Here is a 22,830-nt window from a genome sequence, read left to right as displayed (position 1 = left end):
TTAACAAATCCGACTAGGAACCAAGAGGTTGCGGGTTCGATCCCTGGCCTCGCTCAGTGGGTTAAGGACCTAGTGTTGCTGTGAGCTGTGGTGTAGGTCGCAGACGCGGCTCAGACGCCGCGTTGCTGTGGCTGTGGCCTAGGCCGGTGGCTACAGCTCCAATTAGACTCCTAGCCTGGGAACCTCCTTGTGCTGCAGGTGCGGCCCTAGAAAAGACAAAAAGACAAAAAAAAAAATTCAGGATATATGAGCCAAGTGAAGAAGGACAGAAGGTCTTCCACGTAGAGAGAACAGCATGTGAGAGGCCTCAAGACAGTGTGATGATTTGAGCATGGGACCCATGAGATGCAAAAGGAAGCTGGAGAGAAAGATGGGACAGATGGCTTTAACATGGCATTAAGCTTCCTCCCACCAAGCCAAGGAGTGGGTTGGAGCATGGTATATATAGAAAATTATCTTTGAGGGAGGATCCCAAGAAATATAAAAAGCAAAAAAACCTCACACCCAATGAAACTAACTTTATTTCCCGCTAATACATGTGGGACTTTTAGAAGGGGAATATCCCAAAAGAAAACAACTCCAACAACCTACCCTAAGGTGTCACAACTCAGGGTGTAAACCACTCCTTCTTCTGAATTTTATTAGCACTCTGTATCTTCCTTTTAGCACTTGTCACTTTCTGCTTGGGAGCATAATTTTCCGTGTTTTATCTCTAGAGGTTTATCAGCTCCCTCTAAGCCTGAAGCAGGTCTTGTTCAGTCAAAGTATAAAATTTGATTGCAACTCAGTCTGAACAGGCAAGGCATCCCCAACAGTGCCTGGCACATGATAGATATTTGAGAAATATCTCATAGTTTTATGGAGTTATATGAAATCAGAGCTAAAAGACGCTTAAGAATATTCTAATCCAGAATTTCTCAAACTTTGTGAAGAGTCTGACAAAAGCTATGCACTTCCTTCCCAGAAAAATTCACACAAAGAAAACATTTTACATAGAATTTCAAGGCCTACCATGCTCAGAGGGGTAAGGTTAACTTACCTCAAATCACGAAGCTGGAGTTCCCGTCGTGGCGCAGTGGTTAACGAATCCGACTAGGAACCATGAGGTTGCGGGTTCGGTCCCTGCCCTTGCTCAGTGGGTTAACGATCTGGCATTGCCGTGAGCTGTGGTGTAGGTTGCAGACGCGGCTCGGATCCCGCGTTGCTGTGGCTCTGGCGTAGGCCGGTGGCTACAGCTCCGATTCAACCCCTAGCCTGGGAATCTCCATATGCCGCGGAAGCGGCCCAAGAGATAGCAACAACAACAACAACAACAACAACGACAAAAAGACAAAGACAAAAAAAAAAAATCACGAAGCTAATCAAGTGGCAGAACTAAGCCAAGAACACACACAAGATTCCTGGTTCCCAATTCAGGACTCTTTTCCACAAAGGAACAAGTTTAGTGGGGCTGGTTTCTGCTGGGAGGGTGCCTGATACCAGCCTCGAGGGTAGCAATGCTCCTCTCATACAATTCCTTGACGTTCAGGATGCGGCTCAGGAGAACATGGCAAGTTCAGTGGCTTCTGAGGCCCAAATATAAGTGGTACTGGACCTCTGCCAAAGTCAGAGAGCTAATGGGAGCTGTGCATGGTTGTGTGCAAGCATCGATTCGAGCCAAAGAACCAAAGGTGACGCTGAAAACTCCCCAAGTGGAACAGCAGAATCTCCTCCACTGTACTGCTTACAGGAAGTGAGAGAATCGTGACTCAAAGCAAGACCAACTGACTTTCAAGCCAAGGTTATGTCTATCCCACCACAAAATCCTCTGCAAAAAGGAGTTCCTGCTGTGGCACAGTGGGTTAAGAATCCAAATGCAATGGCTCAGTGGAGGCACGGGTTCAATCCCCAGCCCAGCACAGTGGGTTAAAGGATCCAGTGTTGCCTCAGGTGCAGCTTGGACTCAATCTCTGGCTGGGGAACTTCCATATGCTATGGGTGTGGCCTTAAAAAAAAAAAAAAACTTCTGCAAATGCACAAAAATCTAACCACTACAGAAGCAATCCTACAACTAGGGCCAGAAAAATAGGTTAAATAATCTTACAATGCTTAGAACTAACTCCCTGTTACTTGTGATAATGAATTCAAAGAATACATACATCTTTTAAATCTACAAATATTGTAAATATCAGCTATTTGGATGAAAATATTAATCCACCTCTACATGTCATAAACCACTCATTCAGCTAAAGTCAGTGTATCATTTCCATTGTGAGGTCCATGTTGAACTAAGTACTAAAAAGATATTTTCTTTACCACAAATAATAAAACCAAATCATTTGTTTTCTAGTGGGATAACCTGGCCCAGGGACAAGACTAGGAACTGGCAAAAAAAACCATCCCAACATATCCAAACTGAACAACTGGACCGAACTGAGGGATGACCCCCTACCCTTTCCAGCTCCAGTACTCTCCGACCTATGCTTATTTGATCTTTGGGTCTTTGCAAAAGCTGCGGGGGGTCCTTTTCTAAAGGAGCCCTGCCCCCTTTACCTCTTGTGCTTTAACTAGGTGCTTGTATCTTCCAATGCCATGGGTGGGCTTTGACCTGTAATGCCGACTGGTACTCAGCAGAATGCCACCTAAAAGACAGAAAATAAGACACACTTGTGGCAAAGCTCCTTCAAGGACAGACAGAACATACGTGAGGAGACAAGCACCCATTGCGAGATGGACTATTGGGGAGAGTGGGCCTCTTGTTGGCGCAGGACCCAGAGCTACGGCTTGATCCTGAGCTGACTCTCGGTTTACCCTACTTGTCTCTCCGTCTGGCCCCTGGACTGTATCTAATCCGCACCACTCATGTTTCGTTTGTTTGTTGACAAACTCTGTGCTGCTAGAGCCACCGGTGGTAGGGGGACAAAATGCACCCTCACAGGGCTCTCGTTTTCTCTTGTTCCTCAACAGACAATAATCCTTTTGAAGTCACCTAATGAGAACTGTTCAGGGAAAGAGACAAGTGGCAAATATGACGGAGAAAAAGGACAATCACAGATTTCCACAAAGTTTTCAAAACTAACTTGCTTTCTTTGTGCTGATATGTAACAATCTCCACCCGACATTGTTAAGTGAAAAACAAAAACTAAAAACCTAAGGTACAGAACAGTGTGTATGTAAAAAATAGGCTCTCTCTATACATATTCACTGTAGTAGGTCCAGAGATGTGCCACCTGGATTCCCTTCAAACAAGGACTTGCCAATATATACTTATTCTCCTTTAATCCTCATTATTTTTATCTTTGTTTACAAATTAAGAAACTGCAGCTCAGAAAATAGGAATTGGCCAAGGCCATCCAGGAAGTAAGAGGCAGAAATGCACTTTAAATCCAGGTCTATCTGACTAAAGAGCCTGTATTCAAATGCGTTGCAACACATGACTTTCTGGAACACAAAATCTAGCTAGACTTGATCTTTCCCAGACCTGATCTGTTCCCTATCTCCACCCTTTCACCAGAACCAGCCCTACACAGCTCTGCATGCCTGTCTCTCTCTCTTGCTCACTCTCCACCTTCTGGAAAAGTACTGTCTTAAGGTTCTGCTCCCTTTCCTTCCGTCTCCTATGGTCCCCCCATCTCCCCAGGGCCCCCCCACAAAGGGAGGGCCCAAACCCAAAATGGTATGGAAAAGTCTAATGATATCAAGTGAAATGTTTCTTAAGCATCTCTCTTCCAAAATACGCTTCCAGGATTTCTTGTTGGAGCACAGTGGAAATGAATATGGCTAGTATGTGTGAGGATACAGGTTCGATCCCTGGCCTCACTCAGTGGGTTGGGGATCCCGCGTTGCTGTGGCTGTGGTGTAGGCCGGCAGCTGCAGCTCTGATTCGACCCCTAGCCTGGGAATTTACATATGCTGCGGGTACAGCCCTAAAAAGTGAAAATAAAAATAAAACAAAATATGCTTCCAAGACGGTCTGCTCTCTGCCAGGCCAATCAAGAGTCATGGCTTCAGAGACTTTCCCCACATTTACAATCCACACCATTTCATCAAGACTACCTTAGGACCTCACAGATCCTTCCATGAAATGCGTTAGGCCACATTTACTAGTATGTGGCAACAACTATATGGATAATGGGACAGTTACCAAGGTGACTAAAATTTGCTGCTCTCCCTAGAGATGCTCCATGTGTACTGGGGAAGGATGACAGGAAAGCAGATAACTACCTTACGGTGTACAAAATACTTTAATGGAGATGAGAGCAAGGAACCCAGAGGAAAGAACCTTCTTCACCTGGGACGAGTGGGGAAGGGCGCAGGGGAACAGGGTCAGAGAGGTGAAAAGAGTATGAGAGCTCGCCACGCGAGGAAGAAGAAGGCATTTTCGCCAGAGGTTTCCAATGGGCACTGAACACAACTGATGTATCCTCTTGGTCACTATTCCGACTGACTCTCTGCGCCTTTGGATTCCAGACTCTGCAACCTGGGAGCCACCCAAGGAGCTGAGATCCAAATCCCCCTGATGGGCACACAAGCGTCCTCAGACCAGAGTCCATCCATCTAGTCATCAAAATTTTATGTCCTCACAGTTCCCCTTGCGGCTTGGCAGGTTAAGAACCCGACACAGAGTCCATGAGGATGCGGGTTCCGTCCCTGGACTTGCCCAGTGGGTTAAGGATCTGGCATTGCCGTGAGCTGTGGAGTAGGATGCAGATGTAGCTCGGACCCAGCATTGCTGCGGCTGTGGTGTAGGCCGGCGGCTACAGCTCCGATTGGACCCCTAGCCTGGGAACCTCCATGTGCCACAGGTGCGGCCATAAAAAGAAAAAAGGAAAAAAAATTTATGACCTCAAAATATGGTCTCCTAAAAAGCACTAAACAAAGCATGTTTATTTATTCGACACATATTTATAACTACCTACCAGGGTAGCCCACAACAATTACAGCCTCACAGCCATGTGAATGGCACACACAAGAGCTGAGCAGAGTACAACCAACCCAATATCCATGGCAGGCCTGGTTAATACCAAGCACTGCCCTAGAAGCTGGAGTTATGACAATGGACAAAGTCTCTGCAATACAGAACCTAAGATAGCAATATCAATGCAGGGGGATAAGAGGTACGTATGCTAAGGGCTTTATACATGGGAGAGGCACTAAGGCTGGACTTGTGGTCAGGGGAGGGATGGACTGGGAGTTTGGGGTTAACAGATGTACACATAGAATGGATAAGCAACAAAGTTGTACTGCATAGCCCAGGGAACTAGATTTAATATCCTGTGATAAATCATAATGGAAAAAGAATACATACATATAGGAGTGCCCATCGTGGCTCGGTGGTTACTGAATCCGACTGGGAACCATGAGGTTGCAGGTTCGATCCCTGCCCTTGCTCAGTGGGTTAAGGATCTGGCGTTGCCGTGAGCTGTGGTGTAGGTCGAAGATGCGGCTCGGATCCCGTGTTGCTGTGGCTGTGGCGTAGGCCGGCGATTGGACCCCTAGCCTGGGAACCTCCATATGCCGTGGGAGTGGCCCAAAAAATGGCGCATAAAGACAAAAAAATAAAAGAATACATACATATATATATATCATTTTGCTGTACAGCAGAAATTAACACAACATTGCAAATCAACTATACTTCAATAAAATAAATTTTAAAATGTTTTTGAAGAGTTTAGTGCATGGGTACAGTTCTCCTATGCCTCCATGATATAGTAAAATATTTTGTGTAAACTTAAAAACAAAACAACTCAGGTGCCAATCACCATCTTAAAGTACACAGAAACTCAATCATCCACTAGTGGTTTCAAAGAGCGGAGTCAAAAGTGGTCTCTGAGATGATGACGCATCTTAGGTGAAAATGCTGCAAGCGCTGCCTCAGCCTCTCAGCTACCGGAATTCCTTGGCAAGGAGGCATTTTCAAATTCAGTTTGGGGGAATTCCTATAATTAGAGCAGCTGGTTAATTAAGAATCTGTTTCAAACTACTGTTACACTAACCATTTTCCCCCTTAAATGAAAGGTTTTGGTCAAATTACCAGTGGTTAAACGGCTTAATTAGCCAGTTGTTTTAATTATAAAATTTACAAGTTTGAAAGCCTCTGATTTCCATTAAGTTCAACTGAATTTTATCCCGCTGCTTGTGTCATTAAGCTGGTTTCCTGCTGTCATGTTAACATTGCAGCCTCCTGAGAGAAAAGGCAACGCTTTTTATGGAAGAAGACGCAAAACCCCAGGATTTCAAAAGGTGGCTTTGAAAATCTTTCCATTAGCACAATTACAGCGGGTGATCATGTACCGACTTCTCCCACAGCACGTCCTTGCCCTGACCTCTGCCAGCCCCACTGTCCTTCAGTGTCCTTGTTTACTAAACTGGGAACAAAACCCGTCGGTCCAGAAAGGGGATAAACAACTTTATACTTAGTCTTTCTCCTTCAAAACCGGAACAAGCATTTGGAGCAGGGCTATGTAGGAGGGAAAAAGGAAAAAAATTGGGATAATCCCAGACGAGAATCTAATTACAGGATATTTTCTCCTTTCAATAAACCATAAGTCCCTGAAGGGCAGATACACCCAGCACCTGGTAAATAGTATGTGCTCAGTAAATGTTGCATTTCTTTGTTTGTTTTTTGTTTTTAAGTTCTAGAGTTATTTTATCAAGACAATCTGCCACGATTTGGCCCTGGCAGCTACCCACTTTTTTCAAGATCTCTTTTCAAACTTCTTTCAGTTTTTCTTTTTTTTTTTTTTTTTTTTTTTTGTCTTTTTGCCATTTCTTGGGCCACTCCCGCGACATATGGAGGTTCCCAGGCTAGGGATCTAACCGAAGCTGCAGCTGCCAGCCTACGCCAGAGCCACAGCAACGCAGGATCCCAGCCGCATCTGCAACCTACGCTACAGCTCACGGCAACGCCGGATCGTTAACCCACTGAGCAAGGGCAGGGACCAAACCCGAAACCTCATGGTTCCTAGTCGGATTCGTTAACCACTGCGCCACGATGGGAACTCCTTCTTTCAGTTTTTCTAACTACGCTGAACTCCTTGGACTTGAACGTACATGTTTTGCTGCCTCCACCTTTTTGCTTATGCTGTAGTCTGAGTTCCCGTCACTTAACCTCTTTAGACTTCTTTATATATTTACTTCTACCCTCTGCACATATGTTTAAATCAGTAAGAAAAAAACAGTCATTACAATCAGGCCCATCCCTTAGAGAGCCGCTGGGAAGGTAGCCAGGGGCCACAGAGAGTACGAGGGGAAAGGAACAAACAGGATACCGCTTCCTACTCTTCTTTTCCAAACACCATTATAATTCACTTTTGAAATTTCTTTTCTTCCTTTTTCTTTCTTTCTCTTTTTGCTTTTTGTTTGTTTGTTTGTTTGTAGGGCCTCACTTGAGGCATATGGAAGTTTCCAGGCTAGGGGTCAAATCAGAGCTACAGCTGCCAGCTTACGTCACAGCCACAGCAACACAGGATCCGAGCTGCATCTTTGACCTACATCACAGCTCACGGCAACAGCAGATCCTTAACCCACTGAGCGAGGCCAGGGATCGAACCCATATCCTCATGGATACTAGTCTGGCTTGTTACCACTGAACCACAACAGGAACTTCTCAATTTTGAAATTTCTGACTTTAAAGAAATCTCAAGGACCCGTGAAAAATGGCAACAGAGCTGTGTCCTTTCAAAGAGAATTACCTTGGCACACCAATACTGGTGAGTTACCCTGAGCTGGGCCTTGGAGTCTTCTAGGCACTGAGGTTCCATGACCACAAGTGAAAAGGGCAAAGGAGGAGTTCCCATCGTGGCACGCAGCAGAAATGAATCCAACTAGGAACCATTCCTCGCAGGTTCGATCCCTGGCCTCGCTCAGTGGGTTAAGCATCCAGCATTGCTGTGAGCTGTGGTGTAGGTGGTAGACGTGGCTGGGATCTTGTGTCACTGTGGCTGTGGATCTGGCGTTGCTGTGGTGTAGGCTGGAGGCTGTAGGTTCGATTGGACCCCTAGCCTGGGAACCTCCATCTGCTGTAGGTGTGGCCCTAAAAAGGAAAGAAAAGGGAAAAGGAATCTAGAGATTATCATACTTAAGTCAGAGAGAAATAACCATCATATGATGTCATTTACATGTGGGATCTAAGAAAAGGATACAAATGAACTTATCTGCAGAATAGTAACAGATTGAAAACAAACTTATGGTTACTAAAGGAGACAGGTGCTGGGCGGAGGAGGGATGGGCTGGGGTTTAGGACTGACATATGCATACTGAGATATACGGAATGACTGGCCAACAAGGCCTGCTTTATAGAATAGGGACCTCTACCCAATATTCTGTGATAATCTATATGGGAAAAGAATCTAAAAAAGAATGGATGTGCATACATGCATAACTGAATCACTTTGTTGTACAGCAGCAATTAGCACATTATAAACTAACTGTACTTCAATAAAACTTTAAAAAATGAAAAAATATCCAAAAGCTGCTTTGAAAATTTCCATTATCGACAAAGCAAAAACTGCATGTAATAGGATTGAAACAGATCAAAATTCACTGAGTTAATCATATCATGGTCATTTGTTCTGGATAAAATATTGTAAGAAAAGCCTTAGCCTGGTAAATGATGGACATGAAAGACAGGTCTGGAATAGTAGCAATAATAACAGTAGCTAACTTTTTCGAGCACTCTGTACTTTTACCTCATTGAGTCTTCAAATAATTCACTGCAGTTTGTACTATAATTCTCATTTTTTATTTTTTTTATTTATTTGACTTTTAGGGCCACACCTGTAGCATATGGAGGTTCCCAGGCTAGGGATCAAATCAGAGCTATAGCTGCCAGCTGCCACAGCCATAGCAATGTGAGATCCGAGTCATGCCTGCAACCTACACTATAGCTCACGGCAACGCCGGCTCCTTAACCCACTGAGTGAGGCCAGGGATCGAACCCACATCCTCATGGATGCTAGTCAGGTTTGTAACCTGCTGAGCCACAGCAAGAACTCCCTCCTCACTTTTTAAAGAGAGGAAACCAAGCTATGAAGAGGTAAAGATCACAAAATAGTATGTGGTAGAGCTGGGATCCAAACTCACTGCAGAGCTCCGGCTCTCAACCACCTCTTGTGTTCTCGCCCACTGCCCTACGCCAGGTGAGGGGCAGGATTTGGTCCCACGACTCTTATCAAAGATATGCTAGGCATCTTTCCAGACATCGTGACAGAGTATCAGAGGGTCACCTAAAGCAGGAAGATGACATTAGGAAATGACACTCACCTGCAGAACAGATGGGACTCTCTCCCGAAGCTCTGACCCTACAAAGAGGGCGAAATACAGTTAGACACCCGCGTTTTATTTACACAGCTACCAAAACTCACACGCTCCTTCCTAAGAGTATGTCAGTGCACGTATGTCCTTATTCCCTGCTTCCCTTCTTTCCATAAGCGCTACTGGGTATCTGCTACGTGCCAGATAATGTGGTAGATTTTTAGGATGTAAAAGTAAGTAAAATGGGAGTTCCTGTTGTGGCGCAGCGGAAACGAATCCGACTAGTAACCATAAGGTGACAGGTTCAATCCCTGACCTCGCTTAAGGATCTGGCGTTACTGTGGCTGTGGTGTAGGCTGGCAGCTTTAGCTCTGATTTGACCCCTAGCCTGGGAACCTCCATATACTGTAGGTGCAGTCCTAAAAAGCCACAAAAAAAAAAAAAAAAAAGGAAGTAAAATATGTCTACCTTTGGTCTAACTGGGAGGGAACTATGTAAACAAATGTGAGCCACAACACAGTGCTGAACCAGAACAAAAGCATGTACAAGAGTTGGTGGAATACAACACAGTGTGGTCCTTTCCGCTGTGGAGGCGAAACTATTTGAGCTGAGTATTCAAAAATGAAGAACTATTCTTAATTATTTAGCCGCAAAGGCAAAGCATTCTAGGCAGAGGTGTTGCAGTGGTATGACTGGGGAACAGTGAGCAGGTGGATGTGAGCGGCACTTAAACTGCAGGGAAGGGGCAGGGTAAAAAAAGGTAATTGGGGGCTAGGTTATTAAGACCTCGTACACTGTGCAGAGGGGTTTGGTTGTACTCTGTGTAGGCACTGGGGAGCTCCTGGCAGAGCTTAATCCCAAAACTGATAGGATGAAGTTTAAGTTTTGCAGAGTTAACCCTGGCAGCAGGTGAGCCATGAATGGGAAGTGGTGAAACCCAGGGAAGGGGCTCTTTCAACAGCCCTGCACCATCAGACTGTGCTCCGGGGGAAGGAGCAGAAGGGACGCAGGGAGAACCAGGCTGGATACAGAAGCCAAAGAACAGGGAGTGGAATAATACAGCTCTCCTTGGCTAAGTACTCAGAGTATTTTAGTTCAGCAGCCTGAGAGGCTTTGAAACTAAATTGCGGAACAAGCTGGAGACAAGCAGATGTGTGATTAACTGCTGACTCCACCATTTCCACACTGTGTCCTTAGGCAAGTTGTTATAAACAAATCTGTAACCCAGTTATCTCATCTTTTAAATGCAAATAATAACAGTATAAACCTCATGGGACCAAAAATGGATCTTAAATTCTCTGAGCCAGTTTCCTCTTTGGTAAAATGACAATAGGTACATTTGTCCTGTATGTTCTTGGATGATTACAGAGAACATGTGAATTGCTTAGCATGGTGCCACAGTAGGTGCTTACTGAATAGGTGACTGATTAACGACGGAAAATAGATTAAGCCGGAAAGGAATAAGAGGAAAAGGGCTTCAATAAATACAAGGGATTGAAGAAATCATCCAGGCTCATGAGTGCCACGTGGGCCAGGAATACATATAATTCATTGTTTTCTATCATGCGGCTGCCACACATAAGATATTCAGTGAATATCTGTTGAGAGGAGAAATAAATAAATGACCAAATGCCATCTGGAGAAAAACAATGGGCGAGGTAGCATACTAGATATGCAGAACAGTAGAAAAACAACGACAACAACATAAGTTTGAATTGTAACCCTTATTAGCTATGTCATTTTAAAGCAATCAATTAACCTCTCTGGACCTTTCTGGACCTCAGTTATTTACACATAAAAGTGAGATAATATCACCTATTTCATCAGGTCACTATGGGGATACAGCCACTCATTAAACAAATATTTATTGAATGCCTGTTATGTGCCAGACACCATTCTAGGCCTCAGGTCTAGGGCAGTAAACAAAACTAACAAAGTTCTTATTCACATGATGCTTATATTTGAGTGGGTGGGCAGGTTAGAGAGACAACTATCTATCGATCGATCCATCAATTGATAGACAGTTGGTGTCAGACAGTGATACCTGCTATGAAGACAAATAAAGCAAATAAGGGGACAGAAATTAATAGAGGGCAGTTATTTTACACAGGGCCATCGGGGAAGGCCTTTCTGATGAGAGGACATTTGGACAGAAACCTGAATAAAGTAAGGGGGCAAAAGCCATAAGAATATCTGAGGGAAGAATGTTCGAAGCTCCTGCGGAGGCAGGGTGCTTAGACCACTGAGGCACAGAAAGGGAGCCAGCGTGGCTGAAGCTGCGTCAGCAGCAGCAGGGTACAGTGAGGAGCAGGTTGGGTACAGTCCTGCAGGACACCCTCAGGACAGCAGGGTTGACTTTGAGTGAGATGCGATTCCACTGGAGAGGTCTGAGGAAGAGAGGTGCTGTGATTACCTTGATTTTAAGCGAATTACTCTGGTTTTAGGGTAGAAAAGGGTAGAAGGGTAGAACACAAAAGCAAAAGCAAGGAGATCAGCTATGAGCAGGATGAAAGCGGTAAGAAAGAAAAGGGGAGGAGCTGGTCCCCAGGAGTTTAGCAAAACTGAAAGCACGAAGACTCGAAACCGGAGGTGAGAAAGGGTGTGCCGCTGTCCAGACGGACAGGATTTGTTTAAGAACGGGATGGAGAGCGAGAGAAACACAGTGTCAAGATGACTCCAAGGATGTTTGTCCTGAGCAGCTGGATGACGGCGTCGTCACTGGCTGAGAACAGGGAAGGAGTGAGATGGCGGGGCCTTAATGCCCAGACGCTGAGTAAACACACAAGTGGAGATCACGAAAGAAAAATGCTCCGTGAGCTGCCTGACGGAATGCAGACATTGGCTATATTTAATTACCAGTATTCACGTCCTTACCTTATGAGGGAAAGGGCTTGCTTTAAAACGGTGTCATTCCTCAGACACAGCGCCTAGAGCAAAACAGCCGTGTTAGAACAATCTTAAGCATTCACAGATCTGCAAGTGCCTCTTCATAAAAGGCCAGAAACCCACCGTACACGAACCAAAAAGGATCCAAAGGCTCCTGTCTAGCAAAGAAGCTGTCCTGCAGGTAATACCAAACACGCAGGCCAGCCAAGGTCACCTTCTTTCCTATCCCTCCACTACTGAAAATGCTCCAAAAACGGAAGCCTTCCTGCTTCCTTTTTCTTTAAAAAAAGCGGCTTTTTAAAAAATCCTATTTTCTCTTTCCAATGCGATTTACTTTGGTCTAAGATCAGTCAGCAAGTACGATGCACGTGTCAAGCACAGGCACCCCCTGAGGGACCTTCTGAAGTCTTCCCTAATCCTCAACCCCTGCAAGGCAATTTCGCTGGGTAGGCAACTGAGGCCCACGGAAGTTATATTCCAAGAAATTTTAGATGGTAAGCGGCTAGGAGGACTGTTTTACTCCAAAGGTTATGCCTCTATTACAGCACACCGTCTCTCTTAGTAATTAAATATTGATACCAACATGAACAAACAATGATAATGAAGGGAGGCAGTTGCAGGGCAGCTTCCCTCACCAACCCCTGCTCAACAACCCAGCGATTTCAATCTCACTCTGCCCTGCTGGCACCCACTCAAAAGATCAGTTATAGCTTTACTAAGGGAGTGTTTAACACAGAGGAGGTCTTCTTAGAAAGTAACTAGATAATAAATAATAAACGTCTGCAAGGCCCGGTAACATAAAGAGAAAATCCTGTCCATGACGGGTAACAATTTCAATTCCTTCAACACGTACGTGCGGAAAGTCTATTATGTGTAAAAGCCTTCAGAAACAAAGGAAAGTCTGAGAAACTGTCATAGTTAAGAGGCGTCTCAGCACACATGGCAGCTAAATGTAATGTGATATCCTGGATGGGATCCGAGAGCAGGCAAAGGACATTGGATCCATCAATTATGAAAAATGCACCCTACCGACCTAAGACAAGATTAGGGAGAGCTGGAGTAGATGGGAATTCTTTGGAATATCTTTGAAACTTTTTGGAATTCTAAGACTATTCTAAAATACAGTTTATTTTTAAAAAGCCTATTATGGGAGTTCCTGTTGTGGCTCAGTGGTAAACGAACCCGACTAGGATCCATGAGGATTTGGATTTGATCCCTGGAAGTGGGTTAAGGATCCGGTGTTACTGTGAGCTATGGTGTAGGGTGAAGACACAGCTGGGATCCGGCATTGCTGTGGCTGTGTCATAGGCCAGCAGCTACAGTTCCAATTCAGTCCCTAGCCGGGGAACCTCCATATGCTGCGGGTACGGCCCTAAAAAGAAAATAAATAAATAAAATAAAAAGCCTATTATGTGCCAACTACTGTGGTGAATATTAAAGGGACTATAGGAGTTCCTGATGTGGTACAGTGGGTTAAGAATCTGACTGCAGTGGCTCAGGTCACTTTGGAGGCTCAGGTTTGATCCCCAGACTGGTGCACTGGGTTAAAGGGTCCAAAGTTGCTGCAGCTGCAGTACAGGTTGCAGCTGTGGCTTGGATTCAATCCCTGGCCCAGGAATTTCCACATGCCATGGGTGTAGCCATAAAAAAATAAAATAAAAAAATAAAGGGACGGTAAAAACAAAATGTAACAGCATGGATGAACTGGAACCATTACGTTAAATATAAGAAGTTAGTCACAAAGGGTCAAATATTGTATGGCTCCATTAATACAAAATAACAGAATAAACAAAGCTATAGAGAAAGAAAGACTAGCGGTTGCCTAGGGCTGGGGGGGCCTGGGGATCCGGGGATGACAACTAAGGGATATGGAGTGAGGCCAGCGATTGAATCTGCATCTTTTGGGGGGGTGATGAAAATGTTCTAAAACTGACTGCAGTGATGGTTGCACAACTCTGATATATTAAAGGCCATGGAATTGCATGCTTTAAATGGGCAAATTGTATGGTACATGAATTACATCTCAATAAAGCTATTTTAAAAATGTAAGCACAGGAGTTCTGGTTGTGGCTCAGTAAGTTAAGAACCGGACTAGTATCCATGAGGATGCAGATTCGATCGCTGGCCTCACTCAGTGGGTTAAGGATCTGGCACTGCTGTGGCTGTGGCGTAGGCCAGCAGCTGCAGCTCCAAATTGACCCCTAGCCTGGGAACTTCCCTATGCCACAGGCACGGTCTAAAAAGGAAAAAAAAAAAAAAAAAAAACAGAAAACAAAATGTAAGCACAACTCCTGTCTTATAGGAGTTTGAAAGGCTGGAGTTATATTTGTATTAAACAGCTAAGCAATACCACAAGCATTATATATAATTAAGTCAAAACATGAGGCACAAACAAGCACCTCTGTCAGGGAATCCAGGTACTGATGACCAGGAGAAGTTCTCAGCTGGTGGGGTATTACAGATAATGCTAAGAATCTGCCCAAAGTCTTGCAACTTCTCCCCAGATAAATACAGACAGACATGAATATACAAAAGTTTGCAGACAACTTCAAGAGAGTCACTGAAACTCAACATTCCCCATAGACTATACTAAACCAAGAGATCCTTAAGGGCAAAGGTCATATTTTCCACCAATTGAAGGCACACTGTTGTTTTGGTAATTTAATAAATGATTAGGAAGAAGTGAATGGGTGATAATCATTGCCACCATTTATTACCACCCACATCTAGCTGAGTACTTACTACATGTCTGAATCATAATTTTCTTACAGGATAAGTATTCCATTTTACAGTCCAGCAAACTGAGGCTAAGTAATTTACTCAACGTCAAACAGTTATTATCAGAACTAGCACAGGATCTTAGGTTTCTCTGACTCCAAAGCCTGTAATTTCCCCGTATTCTATACCCTCTCTCCCACAAATAAATGTGATAGTGCTTAGGAAACTGGGGTGGGAGGAATGACGAAATTTAGGAAAGGCTCCCAGAGAATGTGAGGTCACAAAGATTGGGAAGGATATAAATAGACAGAAGGAAGGGCAAGGTACGCAGACAATCCTAAAAATCCCAGCTAAATCAGATACTAAAAGACTTTGTAAAGTACATGTATATATTTAACCTAATACCAGCCAGCATAAAAGAGCATCCAACTGGGACAGGAGCTTCATACTTTGGCCAGTACTTTCCCCCTCTCTGGAGTGAGAGCAGATGACTCGAAGGTCCCTCCAGTCCCAAGATAAATCACCCACAATAAACAGAATAGAAATCAGTGAACAGAATATACTTTTAAATGGGTCACTTCATACGGAAGAAGTATTAGACAGGAAGAAAGATCTAGATGAGACTGATTTTTCCCTCCTCACTTTAATTGTTCAGATTTCTGAGTCTCTACAATAGCTATGGGTTTAATTATCTAAAAGCCGGGCTTAAGGGTTGGAGACTTTTTGGAAGACATTCAAATTGTGCTGTGAACTCTCCCTTTCAGCTCTGGGAAATGCACTCCCTCTCCCCTGCACTGCTCGGCACTGTTTATCAGGACAAAAGTAATCTATTTTGGGGCCATGTCCACAAATACTCCCTCCCCACAGCCAGCAAATGAAGAGCAGCTCCAGCTCCAGAGCAAATGGAGGAGGAGGCCAGTGACTCCAGTAAATGAATGAATGAGGACACAGCCGCTGCAGTGGGTTACAAAAATACTTGTCCGTGAGCTCGGGAGTCAGGAACCAGGAAAAGACTACCCAGCTACTTGAGAAGTCACAGGGCAAAATCTATAGAGTATGAGTCGCTTCAGACACCAGAGCCCCGAGGTGGGTGGTGACAGCAGTGGGTAAGGGACCCATGAAGCAAGCGAGAGCTGTTTTATGAATATTAACAGAATATAACTGTATGTTAACAAGTATTATTTAAAATAGCATTGTTACTATCACTTATTGAACACATCCTTTGCACTAAGCACTTGGCTGTTCTATTTCAACTAATCTTTACACCAATCCTCTAATACAGGCATTTAAGCAACTGCCTGTATTTTACAGAGGAAAAAAAGCAGAAGCTTAAGTAAACTGCCCAAAGTTGTAGGTCTAGTAGGAGGTGCCAAGATTCAAAATGATTCTGACTGACTCCAAAGCCCATGTTTTCCTGTTTTCCATTCAGCCATACTATCTCTCAAAAGAACAATACCAATTTATAGCAGTGAAATTCATACTAATAATAACCACCGAAACAATCCTATTGTTTGCTGAGCACCTGCTATATACCAAACGTCATTTCCTTTAATCCTAGGGGTCTAATCGGAGCTGTTGCCACAGGCCTATGCCTATGCCAGAGCTACAGCAACGCAGGATCTGAGCTGCATCTGTGACCTACACTTCAGCTCACGGCAACGCCAGATCCTTAACCCACTGAGCGAGGACAGGTATCGAACCCACAACCTCATGGTTCCTAGTCGGATTCGTTTCTGCTGTGCCACAACGGGAACGGCTCCTAAGTTCTTTCAAAACTGCTTTTGTTTAGGGACTTCTCTTGTGGTGCAGCAGGTTAAGGATCTGGTGTTGTCTCTGCAGCTGCCTGGGTGACTGGGTTTGAACCCTGGCCCAGGAACTTCCACATGCCTCGGGCACAGCCAAAGAAAAAGAAAGAAAAAAGAAAGAAGAATGAAATGACCATAACAGATAAATCCACAGAGGTAGAAAGTAGATTCGTGGTTACCACAGGATGGGCAGAGAAGAGAATGAGAAATAATTGCTTATGAGTACAGGGTCTCTTTCTGGAGTGATGAAAATGTTCTGAAATTAGATAGTGGTGATGGTCAAACAACTTTGTGAATACACCAAAACCCACCAAATCGAACACTTTAAAAGGGTGACTATCGGAGTTCCCATTGTGGCGCAGTGGATAACGAATCCGACTAGGAACCATGAGGTTTAGGGTTTGATCCCTGGCCTTACTCAGTGGGTTGGGGATCCGGTGTTGCCGTGAGCTGTGGTGTAGGTCGCAGACGCAGCTCAGATCCCACGTTGCTGGGGCTCTGGTGTAGGCCTGCGGCTACAGCTCCAATTGGACCACTAGCCTGGGAACCTCCATATGCCACGAGAGCGGCCCAAGAAAATGACAAAAAGATGAAAAAAAAAAAAAAAGGGTGAGTATCATGGTATGCAAATTATATCTGAATTAACTCTCTCCCTTGATCTAAGCCCCATTGCTTCTCTCCCTTCCAATTTCCTCTGGACCCTCTGAACTCCAAACATGTTCTCATTTCAGGGCCTTTGCATATTCTCTCCATCTAAATTATATCATTATTTCAGTCTTAGTCATGTAACATCAGTAAGAAAATTTTTCTGACTGCTCAGACTTACTTGAATCCTGCTGTTATACACACATACAGCACACAGAATCTTTTGTAGCATTTACCACAATTAGTTAACTAGTTATTTTGTGTGTGTGTGTGTGTGTGTGTGTGTGTGTGTGTGTGTGTGTGTGTTGAGGGAGGGATTAAGCTTAATTGTCTTTGTTTTTAAAGTATGTGCTGGGGTATAATGGGCCCAACAGGAATGGAAACAAAACTTCTGGATAGAAGAATTGAGCTGGTCAAATTTGTAAATTTTAGTTCTTACAACTTGGAGCTGTCTTTAAGTAATTGTTTCTTCTTAAAAATTGAGGTATAGCTGATTTGCAATATTGTATTAGTATCGGGTACACAGGAAAGTGACTGGTAACATATACATTCTTTTTTCCAATTCTTTTCCATGATAGGTTATTACAGGATATTGAATATAGGAGTTCCCTCTGGTGCAGTGGGTTAAGAATCTGACTGCAGTGGCTCGGGTAGGTATGGAGGTGCAGGTGTAATCCCTGACCTGGTGCAGTGGGTTAAAGGATCTGGCATTGCCGCAGCTGCAGCTCAGATTCAATACCTGGCCTGGGAACTTCTATATACCACAGGTGTGGCCATAAAAATCCCCTTGTGGGTCAAGGGGTTGGTAATCCCTGAAAAGAATGGTAAACTTAGGGTGAGTGACATGTAGACCTGAGCTTGACATCCAGAACCATCCATTTTCTGTGCAAAGTAATTCAGCAGGCGAGTCACTACCAATGCCCTGCGTGCTCTGACTTCCACGGACACCACTCTCCCATCTTGATCAAACAAACAATACACTTTCTGGGGTCTGATGACTATCAGCTTTAATGTCTTTTTTTTTTTTTTTTTTTTTTTTTTTTTTTTGTCATTTTAGGACAGCACTCAAGGCATAAGGAAGTTCCCAGGTGAGGGGTTGAATCGGAGCTGTGCCAGCCTATGCCACAGCCACAGCCACATGCAATCTGAGCCGTGTCTGCTACCTACACTGCAGCTCATGGCAATGCCAGAGCCTCAACTCACGGAGTGGGGCCAGGGATCAAACCCGCATCCTCATGGATACTAGTGGGGTGCGTTACTGCCGATCCACAACAGGAACTCCAGCATGAGTGTCTTAATTGGATCAAGCCTGCTTTACTACTTCTGTTGACTCAAAGAGGTATGATTCTACCTAGTTTTATTCCAGTAAAGCTGAGCTTCGCACTCATCTAAAATTTGAGATGATTATAAGGTAAAACCTTCTTAGGGTTCCAAGCACTGAGCTAAGAGTTTGAAGTTCTAGTCCTAGCTCTACCACGTATTTACCATGTAGTGTTAACATTTGTTCACGTACTTATTCATTATGTATCAGATACCAACTTCAGGTGAAAAACGGTAGGCTGAGTCCATACAGACGTGAAGAAAACAGTTGCCTACCCTCAAATCTTTCTAATGAGCAAAGCAGGTGTGCAAATTACTTATCACATTGCAATGAGAGATCAGTATAATGGGCTGTGTCAGTCATAAAGAAAGGAAGGACTGACAACCGAGAAGGTCAAGGAAGGCTTTCATTCCTCATTTCACAGATGAGGAAAACCAAGATTATCAAATCAGAGAAATGTAAAATACTCAGAAAAGGCAGTGGGGTTTTATTAAGAGGTAGAAAATCTAGGCTCCAGTCTCAACATTACCACATAAAAGACTATTAAACTATAAGCAAGGCATTCATTCAGGCATTCAGTAAGACATTTGAGAACTTTATTATTATTTGTCTTTTTAGGGCTGCACCTGTGGCACATAGGCTAGGGGTCAAATCAGAGCTCCAGCTGCCACAGCCACAGCCACACGGGATCCAAGTCGCATCTTCTACCTACACCACAGTTCATGGCAATGCCAGATTTCCAACCCACTGAGCGAGGCCAGGGGTCGAACCCGAGTCCTCATGGATACTAGTTGGGCTCGTTAACCACTGAGCCATGGGAACTCTTATTATGTATCACACCCTGTACCAGTAGCTTCCATTTCCTTATCTGTTGTGCCTGCCAGGATTATCTCATATGGTGAAGATCAAATGAAATTATGGAAAGGAAAGCAGTTTATTAACTGCAGAATAATATCAATATTCCTCTTTGTGTAGTCCTTCACACTTATGAAATACTCTTAGTTTCATTATCTTCTATAATTTACACAACAATTCCATATGGTGGGCATTATCACCTTCATTTACGGATAAGAAACTGAAGCACAGAGAGATCAAACAACCTGCCTAAGTTCCCATAGCTAGCAAGAGATAGAAAATAAGTCTAATACAAATCTCATGTGTTTTCCTTACATGAGAAAGTGTAAGTATTAACTAACACTTTCAGATAGGCTGAGACAAGGATGGTCACAAGACTGCATATGATTAGGTGCCAAAAGATAATACCAGCTGAGAGTTCAAAAAACAAACAAGCACTTTGGCTGGAAGGGTCTGAAGGGTTTTAAGGAAAAGATTAGACCTGAGCTGGGCCTTTAAAAATGGAGCATTTGGATAGGTGGTAAGAAAAGTAAGGGCACCCCAAGTGAGAAAGCTCCTTAAGATCAAGGATTAGGAATTCAGCATTTTACAAAGAAGGATGGGAAGGTCTGGCTAAAGAAGCAGAGTGGAATAGAAGAATAAAGTCATTAACAAAGGAGTCTGTAAGGGAACAGTGGCATCAGGCTCAGAGGGGCAGTGTATGCCTTGTTATTTTTATGTATTTTTTTTAAATTTAAGTATCAGGAGTTCCCGTCGTGGCGCAGTGGTTAACGAATCCGACTAGGAACCATGAGGTTGCGGGTTCGGTCCCTGCCCTTGCTCAGTGGGTTAAGGATCCGGCATTGCCATGAGCTGTGGTATAGGTTGCAGACACGGCTTGGATCCAGTGTTGCTGTGGTGCAGGCAGGCGGCTACAGCTCTGATTAGACCCCTAGCCTGGGAACTTCCATATGCCACGGGAGTGGCCCAAAGAAATAGCAAAAAGACAAAAAAAAAAAAATTTAAGTATCATTAGTTTATCTACAATGTTGTGCCAATTTCTGCTGTACAGCAAAGTGACCCAATCATACATATGCACAAATTCCTTTTCTTACATATCTTTCATCATGGTCTATCCCAAGAGATTGGATACAGTTCCCTGTGCTGCATAGTAGGACCTTACTGCTTATCCATTCTAAATGTAATAGTTTGCATCTATTAACCCCAAACTCCCAGTCCATCCCACTCCCTCCCCCACCCCCTTGTATGCCTTGCATCTTTTAGGCGATGGCCTAAAGACGGATTTCCATGGGCTCTGCAGGGGTACGGAATGGCCAAAAATGGAAAAATGATCCATCCCTTTCACGATTCCTCAGAATCAAGGCTCTTCAAGCAAGATCCTGGAGCCATGAACTGACCATCTTTAAGAATTGTTTTGTCTCTTTTTTTTGTCTTGTCTTTTTAGGGCCGCACCGGCGGCATATGGCTAGTTCCCAGGCTAAGGGCCGAATCAGAGCTGTAGCTGCTGGCCTCAGCCACAGCCACGCGGGAGCCAAGCAGCGCAGCGTCTGCAATCTACACCACAACTCAGGGCAACGCTGGACCTTTAAGCCACTGAGTGAGGCCAGGGATGGAAACTGCGTCCTCATGGATGCTGGTTGGGTTCCTTAACCACTGAGCCATGCCAGGAACTCCAGAATTAAGTTTTGAAATTTTGATTTTCTATTATCCTTTCACCAGATCTAGCCAAATTCTCACAGTTTTGCTAGGATGAACAACAGTGAGTTATTTCATTAAGGATGAAGCGAGGTTTGTTCTTTAAGGAAACAAACCTGGAGACATTCAGGGGCTGCCCCAAAGTGACTACTAGCAGATCTGTGAGCAGCCATGACCACGCTGATCTATGTATCATGAGAGTGGAGTCTCCAAATTCATCCCTCAAATGAAAGTTTAACATAATTTGCTGAAATAAGTCATTATTCTAAGCAGCAAGATACAATTGAAAAAAGCACAACGGAAATCTATTAAATCGCTTAAGAGGCCAAGGGAAAGCCAAAGAATGCATTTATGTGGTTTACAGGGTTTTATTGAAGTCACCTAAGTAAGGTTTGGAAAGTAAAAATGTAGTTTATTATTACCCTTCCCCTGTCGCCACGTAGCCTCACAACCCAGTCTGTTCAGCAAGTAAAAACGGTGTTATTCAGAAAAAGCCTGGAAGTTGCTGACGTAAAGCAAAAAAAATCAAATGACCTCCTCGAGGTCATACATATTATCAGGGCCTAACCGGGTTGATTCTCCTTGCGGGGGTCCCTCTCTCTCCAGGCCAAAGTCCCCCAGGGTTGCGCAGAGGGGGCGTGGCGCGCGGATAGCGCCGCAGAGTCAGCACCGGGAGAGGAGGACCCAGCGCAGCCCGAGGACTAGAGGGCGCCGCGCGTGCTGCCGGGAAGAGCCTTGTGCTCGCCGGTGTCTCTTACCCGGATGTCTGCAGCGGCGTGACGGCCCTGCGGTCACCTTCCAGCTCTGCTCTCCTCACCACCTCCCCCCGCGCCCAGCGTGCGGGGAACCGACATTACCTTTCCCAGAGCTCCGTTCATCCTTTGCTGTCGCGTTGTGTGCAGTCGGGCCAACTGAAGATCGGCCCAGGCAGCTGCGATCCCTGGGGGTCTGAAAATGCTGACGGAACGGCCTTGATCCGGTCCAGTAACAATATCCGACCGAGACGCATTCAACTCCCGCAGCACCTTGGTTCCGGCAGCTTCTGACATTCAGTGTCTAGAAATCCCCGCAGACCCTGCCCTCACTGCAGCTCGAGTGTCACCTTCGCTGCTATTTCTCCGGGCAGAATTAATTGCCATCTCTGACTTGCCCCAATATTTTACACAATTCTGCTATTTCATCTGCCACACTATATATTAGTAATTTGTTACTTGCTCTTTCCGTGTTTGATTGGGAGTTCCTCAGAGACTAAAATTCTGCCTGCTTAATTCATTCCAGCATCTAGCACAGGATGTGGAGATCTGACTTCTAACCTCGATTTAAAAGCTAATTGACCCTAAGTGAGCCTTTCTGGCATTCAATTGCCTCATAATAATTGATAATAACTTTTTTCCTTTCCTTTTTTCCCCCCTCATTTTTGGCAGCGTCGCGGCATATGGAGCTCCTGGGTCAGATATCAGATCCAAGCTGCAGTCATAACCTGAACCGCAGCTGCCGCAATGCCGGATCCTTAACCCCCTGTGCACCCGGGATCAGATCGAGTCCCAGCGCTCCCAAGACACCGCCGATCCCGCTGCACCACAGCAGGGGCTCCAATAACTATTTTTTTATTGAGTGGCCACTATGTGCAGTGCGTTATGCTCAGAGCATCGCTTAATTTACTCCTTATAA

General features: G+C 44.5%; 1 protein-coding gene across 1 annotated transcript in view; it reads right to left on the bottom strand.

Annotated features, from left to right (window-relative positions):
- Positions 1-22,612, bottom strand: part of MRPL48 (mitochondrial ribosomal protein L48) — a 45,611-nt gene extending 22,999 nt beyond the window's left edge. Inside the window, exons 1-4 of the mRNA XM_005667101.3 lie at positions 22,017-22,612; positions 12,109-12,161; positions 9,244-9,281; positions 2,533-2,621 (exon numbers count right to left, since the gene is read on the bottom strand). Of these exons, the coding sequence (XP_005667158.1) occupies positions 2,533-2,621; positions 9,244-9,281; positions 12,109-12,161; positions 22,017-22,208 (372 nt within the window). The 5' untranslated portion in view covers positions 22,209-22,612. The remainder of the gene's footprint in view (positions 1-2,532; positions 2,622-9,243; positions 9,282-12,108; positions 12,162-22,016) is intronic.

Source organism: Sus scrofa, chromosome 9, assembly GCF_000003025.6.
Source record: "Sus scrofa isolate TJ Tabasco breed Duroc chromosome 9, Sscrofa11.1, whole genome shotgun sequence".
Lineage (NCBI taxonomy): Eukaryota > Metazoa > Chordata > Mammalia > Artiodactyla > Suidae > Sus > Sus scrofa.
This window is presented reverse-complemented; position numbering and strand designations above follow the sequence as displayed.